This window comes from Anomaloglossus baeobatrachus, chromosome 3, assembly GCF_048569485.1.
Source record: "Anomaloglossus baeobatrachus isolate aAnoBae1 chromosome 3, aAnoBae1.hap1, whole genome shotgun sequence".
NCBI lineage: Eukaryota > Metazoa > Chordata > Amphibia > Anura > Aromobatidae > Anomaloglossus > Anomaloglossus baeobatrachus.
Window position 1 is genome coordinate 389226861 of NC_134355.1, and position 21926 is coordinate 389248786.

Consider the following 21926-nt stretch of genomic DNA (forward strand, 5'->3'; position numbering starts at 1 on the left):
GGAGCTGCAGCAGACACAGCCGCTCCGGTCACCTCCACACAGCAAATGAAGACAGCCGGCGATCAGCTGACCTGTCACTGAGGTTACCCGCTGTCACCGCTGGATCCACCGCTGGATCCAGCGGTGGCCGCGGGTAACCTCAGTGACAGGTCAGCTGATCGCCGGCTGTCTTCATTTGCTGTGTGGAGGTGACCGGAGCGGCTGTGTCTGCTGCAGCTCCGGTCACCTCCATGCAGCTGCGGTGGAAGCGACGCTGGATCATCCTGGATTACGCCGGACAAGGAGGGCTTTTTGGGGCTGATTAAAGTGGATAACCAGGGTATATGTTTGTGTTTTCATTTCTAATAAAGGATTTTTCGGGTGTGTGTGTTTATTTACTGTCACTTACAGATTAATCATGGAAGGTGTCTCATAGACGCCTGACATGATTAATCTAGGACTTATTGGCAGCTATGGGCTGCCAATAACTCCTTATTACCCCGATTTGCCAACGCACCAGGGCAAATCGGGAAGAGCCGGGTACAGTCCCAGATCTGTCGCATATAATGTATGCGGCAATTCTGGGCGGCTGTTGGCTGATATTGTTAGGCTGGGGGGCTCCCCATAACGTGGAGCTCCCCATCCTGAGAATACCAGCCTTCAGCCGTATGGCTTTATCTGGCTGGTATTAAAATTGGGGGGGACCGCACGCCGTTTTTTTTAATTATTTAATTATTTATTTCAATGCACAGTATAGACACGCCCACCGGCTGCTGTGATTGGGTGCAGTGTGACACCTGTCACTCAGCGTGGGGGGCGTGTCTCACTGTAACCAATCATAGGCGCCGGTGGGCGGGGAAAGCAGGGAATACGAGATTGTTTAATGGGCGGCCGGCTTTTTCAAAACAGTAAAAGCCGCCAGAGCAGTGTGAATGCCGTGCAGCGCCGAGGATCTGGGATCGGTGAGTATATGAGAGAGGGGGATAGACTGACATGGATAGAGAGTGAGGGACAGAGATAGTGACGGACTGACAGAGATTAGTTAATGACAGACATTGTGAGGCGCTTCAGAACGCAGCTTTTCAGCTGCGCTCTGAAGCAGACCTTTTTTAAGCTGCGGTGCAGAGCGCACACCTGCGCACATTGCATCAGACACCAAAATCGTATGAGGGATGTCACACGTTACAATTCACTACTTTCGTACAACAAAACGTCCAATGTATGAGGAATAAACGACGTGTATGCGATCACCGTATTTTCGTTCAATCTTGATCGCATGTAGGTTTCACACGCAAATACGTCACGAACGATGCCGGATGTGCGTCACTTACAACTTGACCCCGACGACGGATTGAAAGATCTATTGAAGTGTGTAAAGCAGGCTTAAGGAAATCAGGAACGCATGATTTGTTGGTGGCTCTCGAGGACTGGATTTGGGGGAATACTGGTCTAGGTCTACGTACATGTAAATTTTAACATATTTTACAGACATTCAAGACCCTCCCTCGACAGAAGATAGGAAAGTTATTATAAGTTGAGCAATAAGGATTTTATAGTAAGCCATAAAAAGACAATTCACACCAAGGGAATGAGTAAGATTACAGCTTAGGTGTTGAATACCTGCTCTTAAATGACCGACAACATCCGCCAGGCTTCCCTTCTTTACTTTGGTGATGAAGGCACCAAGACGTCCTGTTTCTGTCATTTTTCCACCAACGACCTGAAAGTAAAATTCAAGCAGTACATAAAATTAGAGAAAATATAACTAATATTATGTCAATTAAATGATAATTCTGAATGTGGTGTGTAGAAATGTCTCATTTGCCATGAAAGATAATCTACTTGGTAAAAGCCGCACCAAATAAATTGGCTATCCTTAGAGTTGAGCGGACTGCTAATAATCCGGGTCCGGCGGATCCTCGGCGGGTTGACAAAGAAGTCCGGATCCGATCCGGAATCCGGCCTCATATATGTGAATGGGAAGCGGAATCCGGGATGAGAGAGAGAGAGAGAGAGGGAGAGGGACAGGGAGAGGGAGAGGAAGAGGGAGAGGGAGAGGAAGAGGGAAAGAGAGAGAGAGAATATATTGATTCCCGGGTCCAGGTCGGATCCGGATCGGACGCTAAAACCACGCGGATCCGGATTTTCACAGTTCGGGTCCGCTCAACACTAGTTATACTAACTAGCAACTAAACAAAAACTCTTTTAATGGAATTGTCCAGTGGTACATCTGTTGCGAGTTCAGGATTCATGACGCCCAGAAGAAACCATCTAGATCTATATGTAGTACAGTGGGGGAAATAAGTATTTGACCTCTTCCTGATTTTGTAAGTTTTCCCACTGACAAAGACATGAACAGTCAATAATTTTAAGGGTAGGTTAATTTTAACAGTGAGAGATAAAATATCAAAAATAAAATTATCAAAGAAAATCATATTGTATAAATTATATAAATTTATTTGCATTTTGCATAGAGAAATAAGTATTTGATCCCCTACCAACCATTTGCGTCTTAGCTGCATAGAAATACATGAAGCTGACTCTTGCCTTTCGACTTTTGTTTTTTTTTATAAACCCCTGAGATAAAAGTAAACCTATACATGTTTGGATTCTATGAACTCAAACCATCACACCCACACATCAGTTTTACTATATAGTGAACACGGTGAATAAAATATCTCAAAAACCATCGTGCAATGGCACTTTTTTGCAATTTTTCAGCACTTGGAATTTTTTTGCTGTTTTCTAGTACACTACATGGTAAAACTTATGGATTAATTTAAAAGTACAACTCGTCCCACAAAAAACAAGCCCTCATAAAGCAAGATTGACGGAAAAATAAAAACGTTACGGCTCTCAAAAGAAGGGGAGCAAAAAAAACAACAAAAAAAAAATAAAAAAATCAGCTGGGGGTGAAGGGGTTAAAGACAGCTGTCTTAAATTGTCACCTGTATAAAAGACTCCTGGACACAGACTCAATTAATCAGTCAGATTCTAATCTCTACAACATGGGCAGGACCAAAGAGCTTTCTAATTATGTCAGGGACAAGATCATAGACCTGCACAAGGCTGGAATGGGCTACAAAACCATAAGCAAGACGCTGGGTGACAAGGTGCAATAGTAAGAAAATTAAAGAAATACAAAATGAGTGTCAATCGACATCGATCAGGGGCACCATGCAAAATCTCACCTCGTGCGGTATCCAAGATCATGAGGAAGGTGAGAGATCAACCTTAAAATTCACGGGGGGGGACTTGTTGATCTCAAGGCAGCTGGGAGGACTGTTACCTAGAAAATTATTGGTAACACATTACGCCGTAATGGATTAAAATCCTGCAGTCCCACTGCTCAAGAAATGCAGACCCGTCTAACATTTGCCAATTAACACCTGGATGATTCTGAGAGTGATTGGGAGAAGGTGCTGTGGTCAGAGGAGACACAAATTGAGCTCTTTGGCATTAACTCAACTCGCCATATCTAGAGGAAGAGAAATGCTGTCTATGACCCAAAGTCCCCACTGTCAACCATGGAGGTGGAAACATTATGTTTTGGGAGTGTTTCTCTGCTAAGGGCACAGGACTACTTCACCTCATCAATGGGACAATGGATGGAGCCATTTACCGTAAAATCCTGAGTGACAACCTCTTTCCCTCTGCCAGGAAATTAAAAATGGGTCGTGGCTGGGTCTTCCAGCACGACAATGGCTCAAAACATACAGCCAAGGCAACAAAGGAGTGGCTCAAAAAGAAGCACATTAAGGTCAAGGAGTGGCCTAGCCAGTCTCCAGACCATAATCCCATAGAAAACTTATGGAGGGAGCTGAAGATCCGAGTTGCTAAGTGACAGCCTCAAAATCTTAATTATTTATAGATGATCTGAAAAGAAAAATGGACCAAAATTCCTCCTGACATGTGCGCAAACCTCATCCTCAACTACAAAAAACATGTGACTGCTGTGGTTGCCAACAAGGGTTTTGCCACCAATTATTAATTCTTGTTTGCAAGAGGATCAAATACTAATTTCTCTCTGCAAAATGCAAATAAATGTATATAATGTATATCTAATCTATTTGTAATAATAATAATAATAATATTAGCAAATACCTCTCATTAGATTAGTTATCCTGATTAGCTATGTCTCTTACTTCATGTGCAGGGCATTACAGCTTAGGTATCCATGGTTACTTCCGCTCATATAGTGAGTTGGTTGGCCGTGGTCATAACCATGGATACCTAAGCTGCAATTCCCTGCACATTAGGAAAGCGACATAGCTAATCAGGAGAACTATACTACATTTCTAATTGGAGGGATTTGCTAAACTTATTATTATTATTATTATTACACCTACTATATACTAGGATAGGATCTTGGAGATGGGAATACCCCTTAAAATAGCCCTTGCCAGACTTCTTCTCCTGTGCAGTAGTACACTGTAAACATCATCTAATCCAGGGTTCTCAAACACATAACTCGTGGACCACATGCGGCCCCTTCTTGTGGCCTGCAGGCCTGTGGACCCCTTTATGATCGTGACCAATACAGGGGGCTGTCGCTATCAGCACTTTATTTCATTTGAATTAATTGCCAATACCGTGCAGAGAAGTACTCAATATAGCTATACCTAAGGCAGCTGTCTGCCAATCACAGGCCAGCAGATAATGCCCTAATATGACTTCAGCTGCTGGGGTCTGATTGGCATGCAGCTGCTATTGGTTTAAGACTGCAGAGAGCTTCTCTGCGTGGCACCAGCAATTCATTCAACTGAAATAAAGCGCTGACATCGGTGGCCCCCTGCACCAGCCTTTACTATAAGCAGGGGAGCAGGATGGGCAAATTACTACAAGGGGACAAGAATGGACATATTACTACAGGGACAAGGATGGACACATTACTACAAGAAGGGGACCAGGATGAGCACATTGCTCCAAGAAGGGGAACAAGGATGGGCACATTACTACAGGGACAATGATGGGCATATTACTACAAAAGGGACAAGAATGGAAACATTACTACAGGGACAAGGATGGACACATTACTACAAGAAGGGAAACAATGGTGGGCACATTATTAGAGAGACAAGGATGGGCACATTACTACAAGAAGGGGACCAGGATGGGGAACATTAATACAAGAAGGGGAAAAGAATGGGCACATTACTACAGGATGGGGATCAGGATGGGCACATTTCTACAAGAAAGGGACCAGGATAGGCATATTACTACAGGAGGGGGACCTGGATGGGCATATTACTACAAGAAGGGGACCAGGATGGGCATATTACTACAAGAAGGGGACCAGAATGGGGCACATTAATACAAGAAGGGGACAAGGATGGGCAAATTGCTACAACAGGACAAGGATGGGCATATTACTACAAACTGAGAACCAGGATGGGCACATTACTACAGGATGAGGCACATTACTACAGGATTGGGACAAGGAATGGCACATTACTACAGGATGGGGACATTACTACAGGATGGGGAAAAGAATTGACACATTACTGCAGGATGGGGACATTGCTACAGGATGAGGACTAAGATGAGGACATTACTATGGTATGTGGACATTATTACAGGATAAGGACCAGGATGGGGGCATTACTATGAGATGAGGACCAGGATGGGGCACATTACTAAAAGAAGAACAAGATGGCGACAGTACTACAAGATGATGATCCCATGGGAAAATTAATACAAGATGTTGGCCAAAATTACTAAATGGAGTTAACTGTAAAACAATATTATTTTTAAGAAGAGGATAAAATGTAAAAAAAAATGTAAAAAAAAGGAAATCAAAATAAAGCATGATTTTTTGTTTAACATTAAAAATATTTTTATATATATCAACTAGAATAAACAAAGTGCACATTTATTATCGTAACGATTGAAGTTATAAAACCATACCATAACCCACCAAATGAATGCCATTTTGAAAAACGAGCAAAAAATGTTCAAAAAAAGGTGTATAGAAATAAAAATACGTTATCACTAAAAATGTCACTTTGTCCTGCAAAGAATGCGGTCCCCAAATAAAAAATGTTTCTGTGTGGCCCATATACGAAGCCGAGTTTGAGACCCCTTATCTAATTGTTCATTTGTCAGGTGCATTAAACATCGTAATCATATCATAAGGAAGGGACAGAACTGCCTGTGACAGACTGACTTTACATGGGCAGTCTATTGTGCCATAACACTCCAGTGCCACAAGGGAAGGATTTGCACTCATGCACGAGGAGTTGCTGCTTCCGTTTATATGCGTGCCTCAGGGGAAACTCTTTCATTTACTTTCTCCATTTTTCTTCACCATACACTTGTTTCTCCTTTGGCTATTATTATTGTTTCCAGTCTTCTCTATTTTCATGTCTTTTTGATACATAGATACAGTAATTCAGGCTTGTATATTGTATGTGGCCCAATAATATTTATGCAACAGGGATTTTACATTGTGTCTTTGGGGCTTAAAAAAAATAAAACAAAACTGGGCAATATATTTATTTACATACAGTCAGGGCCAGAAATATTTGGACAGTGACACAAGTTTTGTTATTTTAGCTGTTTACAAAAACATGTTCAGAAATACAATTATATATATAATATGGGCTGAAAGTGCACACTCCCAGCTGCAATATGAGAGTTTTCACATCCAAATCGGAGAAAGGGTTTAGGAATCATAGCTCTGTAATGCATAGCCTCCTCTTTTTAAAGGGACCAAAAGTAATTGGACAAGGGACTCTAAGGGCTGCAATTAACTCTGAAGGCGTCTCCCTCGTTAACCTGTAATCAATGAAGTAGTTAAAAGGTCTGGGGTTGATTACAGGTGTGTGGTTTTGCATTTGAAAGCTGTTGCTGTGACCAGACAACATGCGGTCTAAGGAACTCTCAATTGAGGTGAAGCAGAACATCCTGAGGCTGAAAAAAAGAAAAAATCCATCAGAGAGATAGCAGACATGCTTGGAGTAGCAAAATCAACAGTCGGGTACATTCTGAGAAAAAAGGAATTGACTGGTGAGCTTGGGAACTCAAAAAGGCCTGGGCGTCCACGGATGACAACAGTGGTGGATGATCGCCGCATACTTTCTTTGGTGAAGAAGAACCCGTTCACAACATCAACTGAAGTCCAGAACACTCTCAGTGAAGTAGGTGTATCTGTCTCTAAGTCAACAGTAAAGAGAAGACTCCATGAAAGTAAATACAAAGGGTTCACATCTAGATGCAAACCATTCATCAATTCCAAAAATAGACAGGCCAGAGTTAAATTTGCTGAAAAACACCTCATGAAGCCAGCTCAGTTCTGGAAAAGTATTCTATGGAGAGATGAGACCAAGATCAACCTGTACCAGAATGATGGGAAGAAAAAAGTTTGGAGAAGAAAGAGAACGACAAATGATCCAAGGCACACCACATCCTCTGTAAAACATGGTGGAGGCAACGTGATGGCATGGGCATGCATGGCTTTCAATGGCACTGGGTCACTTGTGTTTATTGATGACATAACAGCAGACAAGAGTAGCCGGATGAATTCTGAAGTGTACCGGGATATACTTTCAGCCCAGATTCAGCCAAATGCCGCAAAGTTGATCGGACGGCGCTTCATAGTACAGATGGACAATAACCCCAAGCATACAGCCAAAGCTACCCAGGAGTTCATGAGTGCAAAAAAGTGGAACATTCTGCAATGGCCAAGTCAATCACCAGATCTTAACCCAATTGAGCATGCATTTCACTTGCTCAAATCCAGACTTAAGATGGAAAGACCCACAAACAAGCAAGACCTGAAGGCTGCGGCTGTAAAGGCCTGGCAAAGCATTAAGAAGGAGGAAACCCAGCGTTTGGTGATGTCCATGGGTTCCAGACTTAAGGCAGTGATTGCCTCCAAAGGATTCGCAGCAAAATATTGACAATAAAAATATTTTGTTTGGGTTTGGTTTATTTGTCCAATTACTTTTGACCTCCTAAAATGTGGAGTGTTTGTAAAGAAATGTGTACAATTCCTACAATTTCTATCAGATATTTTTGTTCAAACCTTCAAATTAAACGTTACAATCTGCACTTGAATTCTGTTGTAGAGGTTTCATTTCAAATCCAATGTGGTGGCATGCAGAGCCCAACTCGCGAAAATTGTGTCACTGTCCAAATATTTCTGGACCTAACTGTATATATATATATATATATATATATACGGTGAAAGTCAGAATTGGGTATATAGAGCACACTCATGAGGTGATCTTGCTACATACCCAGCAGGTAATGGCTGTGTAGTATAATCAGGATCTGCCTCTAACACTTGCGGATGGAAAGGATCTTCACCAGCAATTGTTAACCTGTTAAATCCCACTGTCAATCTCTGACAGTGGCACTGAACATGCACTGGAATGGGGGCACACCAGTTTAAGCACCATTTGGCATACCCGTGACGTGATCGCAAGTTGTCTATGGGTTGCTATGACAGCTGGGGGTCTACTGAAGATCTTCATGTATGTCGTTACAGCGCTCGCTTGAAACCTGCCTGTCGCCGGGCTTCAAAGAAGACTCTGATTTTCTGGCATAGTGGTTAGCACTGGGGTCCTGGGTTCAAATCTAACCACATCTACGTTAGGGTGCTGTGAGATCCTGTCTCGGCTCCCACTCTATGGGGGAGTATAGGTGGGAGAGGGGGTATAGCATCAGAGCTGGTCAGGAGCAGGGCCAGGAAGGCGTCTCTGACATCTCTACCTTCAGTGGTTTCTCTGAGATCAGAGATAGCCAAGACCTCCCCGAGCGTGAGTCTAGGAGCCAGCCCAGGTTCAGTGCTATAACCATAATCACACTGTAACAATCCCCTATGTTGTCTGAGGTTGTCTGAGATTGTCGGGGGACTCACTAGCAAATTCTAGAAAATTAGGGGTGGTTCCCCAATCAGGACTCTCATTCATTAGATAGAGCAGAGAACAGCTACAAAAATAATCTTATTCTTTGGGGGACTTGTCAATGTTACATGACATAAATAACCCATTAATTTAAATTGTCAAAGTGCTTTACTTCCCTTGTTGTGGTACTACAAAAAAATATCCACTTGTTGCCAGGTCCTCCTTACACCTAATTGCTGAGGGGCCTAACAGTGGGATGTCGTGTAATCAGAAAGGACCATAGAAATTATCAAAATGGGACACTCCCTTTGAAGGGAATATGTCAGTAAGATCAGACACCCCAAAAACTAACACAGGGACATGCACGTCTTTTTCAAAGTCCATCGACGCCCTTAGATCTTCTGTTGCTGCAATCTAGAATAACTAGCATTTTAATTCATATGCAAATGGAGTGTTTAGTGCTTTGGGAGTGATATAACACTCTGCCTACTGAGGTTGATTCCCTGCCAGGCACTTGCCGACACCCAAGCCTGGACTGCCCATCAGCCCAACCTGGCAGATTCATGGTGGGCCACAGCACTAAACTACACAGTGCTCCTGTGGCCCATTTTTTTTTTAAGGTGTGGGTTCAGTATGTAGTTGATTGCTGTGCTCCATGATGAAGTAAAGCAAAATTCAATGAATTATGAATTGTGCCTTGATTGGGAGGGAGTGAGGTTATAGTATGTGTGGTTTGTGTACCAGGGCTGCTTTTTCGTCCCAGTCCGGCCCTGATGACACTAGATCTCAGACAGACAGTGAGTTATAATCAAATGAGCTATAATCAAGCAAAAGCGGCTGGTGCTCGGCAGGGAAACAACCTTGGGCTTAATAACTCTATTGCATATGAATTAAAGAGGACCAATCACCAGGATTTTCCCATATAAACTAAAGCCAGCGCTATCATGCTGATTCTATACATACCTTTAGTTGTGATTTCGTATGTATACTTTCTGAAATACAGGCAAGTAAAGTTTGTGAAATACACTTATTTGATTGATAGAAGCTACAGAATATCTAATAGGTGGGTCAGGTTTTGCTAGTTATTCCCGCTCCTGTCTGCCTGCCTGTCCTTCCTCCGCCTGTCCATCCTAAGGCCATGTGTGCACGTTGCATTTTTTCATGCGTTTCTGCAGCGTTTTGAGCTGCAGCATTTTAATGCAAAATTGCATGCGTTTTAAATTCCAGGCAAAGTCTATGGAAAATAGGGATTTCTTGTGCGCACTATGCTTAAAAATACGCAGCATTTTTGGTGTCAAAAATGTGCCTAATTCTCTACGTTTGAAGAAGCAACATGTCAATTGTTTTTACCATTTTGGCAGCGTTTTGGTAACATTAAAGTCAATGAGAATTATCAAAACGCATCCTAAAAGAAATTTCTAGCGTTTTACATGCATTTTTGATGCTAAACGCACCCTTTTTTGTCAAAATCAAAGCATGGCATTATAGTGAGGTCAAGAGGTTTCCATTTGCCCTCACATCCATTCTGACGTTAAGAATGAGTAAAACAATACTTTTACTTTATTTTGAATATAATTATTAAATCTCAATATTAATTTTCCGTAAATTATCATTATAGTATATGATTTAAAGATTTTGTGTTTTTTTTTCTTTTTTTTCCTACTGTTTGAATGTTCAAACTTTATTTAGTTGTGTATTTGTATTGAAAATGCATCTCAATTTAAGCAATGAAAATGCATGTAAAACACGGTCAAAACGCGGCAAATATGCTATAAAAACGCTTGCGTATTTCCTGCGTTTATGTGGTCAAAACCAAATTTGACAATGACAATTTCTGCCAGAGGATGCGTTCATTTCTGCAAGGTACTGGACGCAACGTGCGCACATGGCCTAACTCCTTCCTTCCCCTGTAATTACGGGGACAAGGGGAGGAAGGACAGGCAGGCAGACAGGGGCAGGAATAACTAGCAAAACCCAACCCACCTACTGGATATTCTGTAGCTTTTATCAATCAAATAACAGTGCATTTCACAAACTTTACTTGCCGGTATTTCAGAAGCTATACATCCGATCTCACAACTAAAGGTATGTTTAGAATCAGCATCCTAGAGCCAGTAGAGCATTGACTTTAGTTTATTTAGGAAATTCCTGGTGGTGGGTCCTCTTTAAACTTTATGGAAGGAATGCAGCAACAGACTGAAGATATAAAAGGTGTCAATGGATTTCTACTTGAAGGATTTCGCTGTCAGATTGTTGTTATAGTCTAAAATATTATGTACATCAAAAGGTGAATAACTGATTTAATTTGTATAGAAAAAGGCAGCTGGAAACAGCTGTGACTACTGTATTAAAAGACGCATGTCTATTAACAAATCGGGTGCATTTCGAAAAACCTGACTGCACTTCTTTTTATGCCTTCTGTACATTTACGCCAGTGATTTGACCCGATTTTCACCTTTGCCTTTGATACATCATTCACAGCCTAACCATGTGCAGCTTTCTGGAATGTTATTTCCTTTGTTGTGAAAAGAAAAATATCCCACATTATAGCTGTGAATTTTTCATCTGGTCAATTTCTACGAAAATCAGCGGTATACTGAATACTAAATGCGGACCTATGAGACATATCACCGAGCGATACTTTTAGAAGAATCCAGTTATCTGGAGAAGCTGCTTACTTACTTTCAGTCCTAGAAGTGATCCAGATTCTTTTGGCATACTTGTTCTCTTATTTAAAATAACACGTCCAATTAAGCGATCACCCTCCTTCGATGGCTGCCAGGTAACAGGGTGCTGGAGCAGAACATCAAAAACAAAGTGAGAATGTGCTTACTGCTCATTTCTCTATTGCAACACTTTATATAATGACTGCTTTATTTTGGCAGGCAATATTCTGCGGAGTGGGATGATTTAGAAAAGCACAGAACATTTTACTATACATGGGAAAGACAGCATTACAGGTCACCGAGTCAGGATTTATAATAATCTCTATTTTTTTTTTACAGCAGATTTGATTATAACTAAAAGGACAGCGGAGAAAAGCAATTCAGCTGTAACAGCAAATAAAAGTGAAAAGAACTGTCTGAAAATTAAATTTATTAGCACCTAGATAGGAACAATCCTGTGCTAAATATATCTTTAAAGGCAATCTGTCACGAGGTTTATTAAACCTAATGTCAGAGAAAAATAATGGCGGGTACAGACCTTGATTCCAGCGATGTGTCACTGATGGGCTGTTTGCTGTAGTTTTGATAAAATCATAGATTAAGCAGCAGGATAGGACAGTATCACTAAAGGACTAGTAAACAGAGATTAGGCGAACTCGCGGCACGGTTTGGGACTGAACTTGAATCCGAACGTCTGCCCAAACGCCAAATTGCATAAAACGTTAAGGCTATGTGCGCACGTTGCGTATTTGTGTGCAGTTACGCTGCGTATTGCACTGCAGCGTAACTGCATGCGTCCTGCGGCCCCAGCACAATCTATGAAGATTGTGCAAATTCCATCCGCACGTTGCGTTTTAGAACTCAGCTTTTCGGCTGCTGCCAAGACGCTGTGTTCTAAAAAGCAACATGTCACTTCTTTTGTGCGTTTTGGTTGCAATGTCGGTCTCTCTCTGTCTGTCTCTCTGTCTCCCTGTTGGTCGGTCTCTCTCTCTGTCGGTCTATCCCTCTCCCCCCCTTTCTCATGCTCACCGATCACCGGCGTGGCACTGCACAGCTGTCACACTGCGGTGGCTTCTCCTCCTTTTGAAAATGCCGGCCGCTTATTTTTCCATCTGGTATTCACTGCTACCCTGCTCACTGGCGCCTATGATTGGTTTCATTCAGATGCGCCCCCATGCTGAGTGACAGCTGCCTCACTGCAACCAATCACAGCCGCCGGTGGGCGGGTCTATGTAGTGCAGTAAAATAAATAAACAATTAATTAAAAAAAAAACGGCGTGCAGCCCCCCCCCCCAATTTTGATACCAGCCAAGATAAAGCAACACAGCTGAAGGTTGGTATTCTCAGGATGGGGAGCCCCACGTTATGGGGAGCCCCCCAGCCTAAAAATATCAGCCAGCAGCCACCCGGAATTGCCGCATCGATTAGATGCGACAGTCCCGGGACTCTACCTGGCTTATCCAAAATTGCCCTGGTGCAGTGGCAATCTGGGTAATAAGGAGTTAATGGCAGCCCATAGCTGCCACTAAGTCCTACGTTAATCATTGCAGGCGTCTATGAGACACCCCCAATGATTAACCTGTCAGTGAAAGTAAATAAACACATACACCCAAAAAAATCCTTTATTTGAAATAAAAGATTAAAAAACACCCTCTTTCACCACTTTATTAAAATCCCCAAACATTCCTCTAGGTCCGGCGTAATCCTCACGAGGTCCCGCGACGCATCCAGCTCTGCTACATGAAGCTGGCAGGAGCGGCCGTAGAAAACCGCCGCTCCTGTCAGCACCACGCAGAAACTGAAGTGAGGCGCAATGTCAGTGGAGACGTCACTCAGGTTACCCGCAGCCACAGGTCTCGGGTGGAGGACTCGAGCTGGCCGTAAGCTGAGTGACGGCTCCGGTGATTGCACGGCTCACTTCAGTCACTCAGGAGATTTGCGGTCACTGGTGAGTCCTTCACCTGTGATCGCAAATCAAACCGTGGCACACGCACAGAGCCGCGCGATCACAATGAAGTAGGGTGAAGTTCATCCGAGTTCATTCTGATTGCGCGGTTCTGTCTCGCAGCCAGCCATGCTCTTTTTGACAGTGCGGTCCCACTCGGCTCTGCTGCAAGTCTATGGGGATGCAGCAGAGCCGAGTGGGACCGCACTATCAAAAATGTGCGTTCTGGATGCTTTTCCCACTCTGTCTATGGCAGAGCAAGCATCCAGAACGCATGAATTATGCAGGAATTCTGCAGTAACAATGCATCTCAGAATGCAGATTTTTGGCTGCGTTCTGAGACGCACATGCAGTGATTAAACGCTGCGGAACAGAACGCAACGTGCGCACATAGCCTAAAGAGACCTGAACATTGTGCTGCAACATGGTGGTAGAAAGGAGTAGGGGGATTACAGCAGGGCTGGCATTCTTATCGATTCTCCTGAGCGGCTGTAACACTACTTCCGGGGCTGCTCATTAATCCTCATACATATTTACTTCTTCCCCCGCCCCCCGTCAGTCTCAGGGCCTGTGATTGGTTGCAGGGATAGGATAAAATCTGTCTCAACTGTTTAGTAAGCTGCTGCCACCGAGGAAAAATCAGTAGTATTAGAAAAATATGCTTGGGCACACATGTGATTGGTTGCAGTCAGACAGAGGCCCCACGTGACAGTGTCTGTGATTGGCTACAATCACACACACTGTCTGCATCCCTATAGTGGTGTAAAAAAAAAACAAATAAATTGGCATAGGGTCCCTGTGGTGGAGTGATATGATGGGTTCACTATTATTTTCTCTATGTTTATATCTTTACTGATTTTAGGAGTGTTGCCTTGTTATTCTACGTACAATACAGAAGGTTCGATGAATTAGCCCATTTCCTGACTGTCCATTAATTCCCCCGCTCTCCAAATGCCGAAAATAAACCCATATAGTGCATCCGTCTACAGGAAGGCCTGAAAATCAGCCCACCTGTTTGCCTACCCCCTGGATATTAGGATTGTGCCTATAAAGTACCAGAAGAAGAAGCAGTAGATGGATGATCTGTGGGACACAGCTAATGCAAAGGCCAATATCCCAAAGAGACTTGGAGAAACCTTCATTACCCAGGAAAAGACAGCTGGAGGATTGTGACTCATCTCCCTGGCTATTTACCCCTTTACTGGACTAGATCTGTGTTCCTGGACTATTTTACCCTCTGTGTGGTGGATTGTTTTAAACACCTTCTGGTTTGCATGGAATAAAGGTTCTTGCTATTGTTTACTCATCTCTCGCTCTTTTGATTGGGTGATATTGGAGAAGGACTCTGTTGACAGACCACATTGTGATACCCAGTGCAGATAAAGCATATGGCTACAGGCTGCAGCTCCCAGCCTTATCTTTTTTTGTGTATCAAAATAAAAGTGACCCTAAGAGTCTTGTTTTTTTGTTTTGGGTTTTTTTTTTAATTATTTAACCCCTTTACGACCGCCGATACGCCTTTTAACGGCGGTAAATAAGGGTACTTTTTCCGATCCGCCGCTTTTTAACGGCGGTCGGAAAAAAGGGTCTAGCGCCCCCCAGAGTCAGAAAATTTCCGGGGTCTCAGCTGCCGGGGGTAGCTGAGACCCTGGAGATCATGATTCGGGCCGGTTTTTCCGGTCCCCGCTCACCTGATGACCGGTATACACCGTATACCGATCATCAAGTTATAGTAAATGACCGCGCCGGTAAAAAATGATTTATCTCCCATCTGGCATGATCAAACATGCCAGATGGGAGATAAATCTTTTTCCCGGTTCCCTCCGGTCCCCCGGTGTCCCCAAAGTGCCCCCCCGACCCCCAACCCCCTCCCGAAAATCCAAGATGGCCGCGCGCACCGGCGATCACAGCAGCGCGCCGGCCGCATTTCCACTGTTCCTATGGTTTCTGTCGTATGTGCCATAACACATACGACAGAAACCTGCTCCCTAGGCCCTGCCGGGTCCCCCCCTACCCCCCCCCTGGTGTTCCCCGGTGTCATACATACCTGTCGCAGCTCTGATCCCCCGCGGCCCCCTCCTCCGGCTCCTTCTCAGCAGACTCCGGTCACATGAGCAGAGCGCAGCTGTCAGCTTCCTGTGTTCAGGACGCTGGCTGCTCGCACTCTGCAGCTGTGACCCAGGGAGGGTGGGTGCAGATCCTCAAATGGAGGGTCTGCCCTACTAGAAAATGGGGGATACGTTCCCTGAACGTGTCCCCCATATTCTAGAAGGTCCAGAGTCGACGTGGGACGTCCAAATGGATTATTGTGGATTTTTTTTTTTCTTTTCAATAAATTGGTCAATCAGGGAGTGTTTTGGGGAGTGTTTTTTCAAATAAATTTTTTTTTGTTGTCAATTTTTTTTTATTACTGTCAATTAGTTATGTCGGGTATCTGATAGACGCCGTGACATAACTAATTGCTGGGCTTGATGCCAGGTGACATTACACACCTGGTATCAACCCCATTCATTACCCCGTTAGCCAACGCACCAGGGCGCGGGATGAGCTGGGGCGAAGCGCCAGAATTGGCGCATCTAATGGATGCGCCACTTCTGGGGCGGCTGCGGCCTGATATTTTTAGGCTGGGAAGAGTCCAATAACCGTGGCTCTTCCCATCCTGAGAATACCAGACCCCAGCTGTCAGCTTCACCTTGGCTGGTGATCTAATTTGGGGGGACCCCACGTTTGTTTTTTTTTTTTAATTATTTATTTATAAATAATTAAAAAAAAAAAACAGCTTGGGGAGCCCTCCAAATTGATCACCAGACAAGATGAAGCTGTCAGCTGTGGTTTGCAGGCTACAGCTGTCTGCTTTACTCTAGCTGGCTATCAAAAATAGAGGGGATCCCACGTCATTTATTTTAATTCTTTTTTTTTTTTTGGGCTAAATACAAGGCTAGGCATCCTTTAGTGTCACATGAAAGGCACTAAAGGGCGCCAGCTTAGAATATGCAGGGGGGTGGGACGTTATATATGTTTGACATCTATCCATTCATCCATTGTAGCATTTTACGCTGTGTGCCCACAATCAGGGTTTGCAACGTTTTGGGCGCAGAGTGTTTTCCCTGCGTCCATAACGCTGCGTTGTGCAGTAGAAGCACAGTGGCAGGATTTTTAGAAATCCCGTGCCCACTGTGTTTCTTTTCTGCGCAGCATAAATCGACCTGTGGCGCAGCTTCCCGAGCCTCAGGATGTCAATTTATGCTGCGGAGATGAGTGTTCTTTGCAGGTAGAATAGAACTAAAGTCCACAGCAGCCTGAACCCAAATCGTGGGCATGGGCAGCTGCGTTCTCCCGTGGACAACACTCACATTTCTGCAGGAGGCTGACACTGGGTACTAGACGCCGTGTCGCTGGATCATGGCCACATAGCCTAAAGGCTACTTTACACGCTGCGATATCGGTCCCGATATCGCTAGCGTGGGTACCCGCCCCCATCTGTTGTGCGACACGGGCAATCGCTGCCCGTGCCGCACAACATCGCGCAGATGCGTCACACATACTTACCTGCCCGGCGACGTCGCTGTGACCGGCAAACCGCCTCCTTTCTAAGGGGGCGGTCCGTGTGGCGTCACAGTGACGTCACTGAGCGGCCGCCCAATAGAAGCGGAGGGGCGGAGATGAGTGGCCGGAACATCCCGCCCACCTCCTTCCTTCCTCATAGCGGCCGGGAGGCAGGTAAGGAGAGGTTCCTCGTTCCTGCGGCGTCACACATAGCGATGTGTGCTGCCGCAGGAGCGACGAACTACATCGTTACTGCTGCAGTAACGATAATCGAGAATGGACCCCCATGTCACCGATGAGCGATTTTGCACGTTTTTGCAACGATGCAAAATCGCTCATCGGTGTCACACGCAGCAACATTGCTAATGCGGCCGGATGTGCGTCACCAATTCCGTGACCCTAACGACTCCGCATTAGCGATGTCGCAGCGTGTAAAGCCCCCTTAACAGTGAGAAATTTTTTGCTACAGCAACAGTTTTGTGAAGTACCTGTGGATTCAAAATGTTTACTATACTCCTGAATAAAATCCTTGAGGGGTCCAGTTTCCAAAATGAGGTCACTTGTGGGGGGTTTCTGATGTATAGGTGCCCAAGGGGCCCTGCTAATGTGACATGGTGCGCGCAATTTACTTCAACTTTTCCAAAATTCAAATGGTGCTCCTTCCATTCCAAGCCCTCCCATTTATCCAAACAAAGGTTTTTGGCCACATGTGTGGTATCCCTGCGCTCACAAGAAATTAGATAACAACCTGTGGGGTACACGTTTTGTTGTTGCCTCTTGAAAAAGTGAAAAATGTGTCGCTAAATCAACATTTTTGTGAAAAAAATGAAAATTTCAATATGGCAACCTAAGCTTATCAAATTCTGTGAAGTATTCGTGGATTCAAAATGCTCAATATACACCTAGATTAAAGCCTTGAGGGGTCTTATTTCCAGAATGGGGTCACTTGTGGGGGACCTCCACTGCTTAGGCACCTCAGGGGTTCTCCTAATGCAACATGGCGTCCGCTATTGATTCCAGCCAATTTTGCAGTCAAATTGCACTCCTTCTCTTCTGAGCCCTGTAGTGTGCCCAAACAGTTGATTTCCACCACATACAAGATATCAACAAACTCAGGAGAAATTGCGCAATAAATTTCATGGTGATTTTTTTCCTGTTACCCTTGTGAAAAAAAAAAGCTACCTGGTTGAAGTAACAATTTTGTGGTAAAATTTTATTTTTTTATTTTCATGGCTCAACGTTATAAACTTCTGTAAAGCACCTGGGGGTTCAGGGTACTCACCAAACATCAAGATAAATTCCTTGAGGGGCCTAGTTTCCAATATGGGGTCACTTGTGGTGTTTTTTTGCTGTTTACGTACCTTAGGGGTCCTCCAAATGCGACATGGTGCCCGCAATCTTTTTCAGCCAAATTTCCTTTCCAAAATTCAAATATTGCTCCTTCCGTTCCAAGCCCTCCCATTTCTCCAAACAAAGGTTTCAGACCACAAGTGAGGTATCACCGCGCTCATAAAAAAGTGGGTAACAAACATTGGGGTCACATTTTTGGAATTACCTCTTGAAAAAGTGAAAAAATTGATGCTAAAGCAACATTTTTGAGAAAAAAATGAAAATTTTCAATGTGACAACGTAACGTTATCAAAATCTGTGAAGTACCTGTGGATCCAAAATGCTCACTATACCCCTAGATAGAAGCCTTAAGGGGTCTAGTTTCCAAAATGGTGTCACTTGTAAGGGGTTTCTGCTGTTTAGGTACCTTGGCGGACATGTAAATGCAACATGGTGCCCGCAATCTATTTCAGCCAAATTTGCTTTCCAAAATTCAAATATTGCTCCTTCTGTTCCGAGCCCTCCCATTTGTCCAAACAAAGGTTTCTGACCACATGTGGGGTATTGGCGCGTTCATAAGAAAGTGGGTAACAAGTTTTGGGGTTCATTTTGTTGTGTTATTTCTTCTAAAAGTGAATAAATTTGGGGTAGAGCAACATTTTAGGTAAAATTTTATTTTTTGCTTTTTTTCATTCCACTTTGCTTTAGTTCCTGTGAAGCACCTGAAGGGTTAATAAACTTCTTGGATGTGGTTTTGAGTACTTTGAGGCGTGCTGTTTTGAGAATGGTGTCACTTTTAGGTATTTTCTGTCACTTAGGCCTCTCAAAGTCACTTCAAATGTGATGTGGTCCCTAAAAAAATGGTTTTGTGAATTTTGTTGAAAAAATGGGAAATTGCTAATGAACTTTGACCCCTTCTAACTTCCTAACCCCAAAACATTTTGTTTCAGAAATTGCGCTAATGTAAAGTAGACATGTGGGAAATGTTATTTATTAACTGTTTTGTGTGACATAACTCTCTGGGTTAAGGGCATAAAAATTAAAAGTTTGAAAATTGCAAAATTTTCAAAATTTTCATCAAATTTCCGATTTTTTCACAAATAAAAGCAAAAAATATCGTTCTAAATTTATAACTATCATGAAGTACAATATGTCACGAAAAAACAATGTCAGAATCACCGGGATCCGTTGAAGCGTTCCAGAGTTATGACCTCATAAAGTGACACTGGTCAGAATTGCAAAAAATGGCCTGGGCATTAAGTACAAAACTGGCTTCGTCCTTAAGGGGTTAAATAAATAATTTTACAACCCTTATTTTGATATCCAGTCCTAATAAAGCCAATAGATGGGGGCTGGTATTCTCAGGCTGTGTCGGTCTATGGTTATTGCCTCCCCAGCCTAAAAATAGAAATCTGCAGCAGCCAAGAATTTTAGCATCCGTTAGATCTGACAATTCCAGCACTTTACCCTGGTCATCTTGATTGCCCTGATACGGTGGCAATTGGGGTAATATAAGGGGTTAGTGACAGCTCACAGCTGCCACTAAACCCTAGATTAATAATGGGATACAAGGAAGCAACATTTTTCTGTTGACTGAGGCCCCCCCCCCTTCTGGTCACATGGGTGTGACCTCACATAGGTCCCGATAGTGAAAAGTTAAATAGATTGTATAATACTTATGCTAATTCTAACAGAGGGAGGGGATAACTCTGAATACCCCACCAGATATTATCTGATCCTTAAGGGTGCTTTACACACTGCGATATCACTAAAGAGATATCGTCGGGGTCACGGTGGTTGTGACGCACATCCGGCCTCATTAGCGAGATCGAAGCGTGTGACTCCTCTGAGCGACCGTAAACGATAGCAAAAGAGGGAAAAATCGGTGGTCATGGAAAGGTCGTCCTAAAACAAATAATTGTTGTCTGGTTAGTAGCGATGTGGTTCGTCGCTTCTGCGGCACCACACATCGCTGTGTGTGACACTGCAGCAGCGATAACCATCACCTTACCTCCGTTCACCGGAAAAGGAGGAAGGAAGGAGGTGGGTGGCATGTTCCGGCCGCTCATCTCCTCCCCTCCTTTTCTATTGGGTGGTGGTTCAGTGACGCTGCTGTGACGCTGAACGAACCGCCCCCTTAGAAAGGAGGCGGCTCACCGGTCACAGCGACGTCGCAGAGCAGGTATGTGCGTGTGACGCTGCCGTAGCGATTATGTTCGCTACGGCAGCGATCACCACATATCGGCCGTACGATGGGGGCGGGTGCTATCGCTTACTTTCTTAGATTTCAAAACCTATACTTCAGAGCTGACCACTAAAGGTATATATAGAATCAGCTTGATAGTGCCAGTATAGGGCTTTAGGTTATATACGAAAATCCTGGTGATTGGTTCCCTTTAAAGCACCACTGCAGTGATGCAATAAAGAAAACACTGGAGTGGTGCTTTAACTATAATCCGTAGGAATATGAAAAATAAAAAAAAATAAAAAATCAAAGCATGACCTTATGCATAAGGATCATTCTTGTCACACTTTTCATAGTGCTACAGCACACAGAGCAATGACCCATATTTCTAACAAGTAAAATATATCTTTGTACCGTGTTAGCCAGTAGAGATAAAAAAATTGTTTAAAAGAACAGAGAGTCCTCAGTTAGCCATTAAAAGGTATCAACCACTGAGGACTCTCTGTTCTTTTAAACAATTTTTTTTTCCATATTTCTAAATAATTCTTTTATGCTGATCTTGTATGGTATTTTTCTAGAAAGTGCCAGAGAGAGTTCTAAAGAATTTACTAAAGGGGATTTCCAAACGAAAAAAGTTGATTTTAATCAACAGTTCTTGGAATAATTAGACGTTCCACAATTGGATGGGTAAAAAAAATGTTCTGTGCTGAGCTAATCTTATGCACGTAAATATTAAAAACAATTACAAATGCAAGTTAAACAAAATGTTGTACTATATCAAGTATTTTTATGCCAAAAAACTGCTCGATGAATCAGGGCTGAAGTTCTTACGCTTTCCAATATTCCTCTACACCACAACATTGAGCCAAATTTACCAAAATGTGCATTATATTTACCTATGCATGAGTACAGTCAATAAAAGGCAAAAAAGAAATAAATGGCTCCCACTTGCTGAATGTTTGGCCACCCCAATATCGTTCTTTGCCTTGGCACAACTTTCCCATCCTAGCTCCCGATGAAATGCACTGTTAGGGTCAATAGTGAATTTCCTTACCGAACCAAGCGGGGATGTGTCTCTAGTGTGCCATGTGGCAGGATCCAGCCAGTAATAGTCCAAGTCACCTGTAATAATAGAAAACATTAAAGATAGATACACTTGCATGCCTCCATATTTGCATTTTGGTATGGGGTTTTTTTGCACTTCTTTCAGAGATTGACCAAAATAGATAGAAAAATTTGCCTACAACGCATAACATATTACAAAGGAAAAGAAATGCTAACCATAAGAATTGTGTTTTCACATGTATTTAAATAAAGTGTAAAGGGATCAGGAATAATTGGGCCAATGTGGAGAATACCATAAAGTGATAATAGAAGCATTACTCACATTAAACAGAACCTGTCCGCATGTTTTAACGCAAGTAGTG

The 21926-nt window shown here is 43.3% G+C and overlaps 1 protein-coding gene across 16 annotated transcripts in view; it reads right to left on the minus strand.

The window, feature by feature from the left end:
- Window positions 1–21926, minus strand: part of RIMS1 (regulating synaptic membrane exocytosis 1) — a 545320-nt gene that overhangs the window by 286108 nt on the left and 237286 nt on the right. For all 16 annotated transcript variants that reach the window (XR_012751649.1, XM_075340212.1, XM_075340216.1 and 13 more), the window contains 3 exons: window positions 21554–21621; window positions 11511–11621; window positions 1600–1699 (listed from right to left, as the gene is read on the minus strand). Coding sequence is in view for 15 of the 16 variants with exons in the window: in XM_075340212.1 (XP_075196327.1) it covers window positions 1600–1699; window positions 11511–11621; window positions 21554–21621 (279 nt within the window). In the remaining variant the exon portion in view is untranslated. The remainder of the gene's footprint in view (window positions 1–1599; window positions 1700–11510; window positions 11622–21553; window positions 21622–21926) is intronic.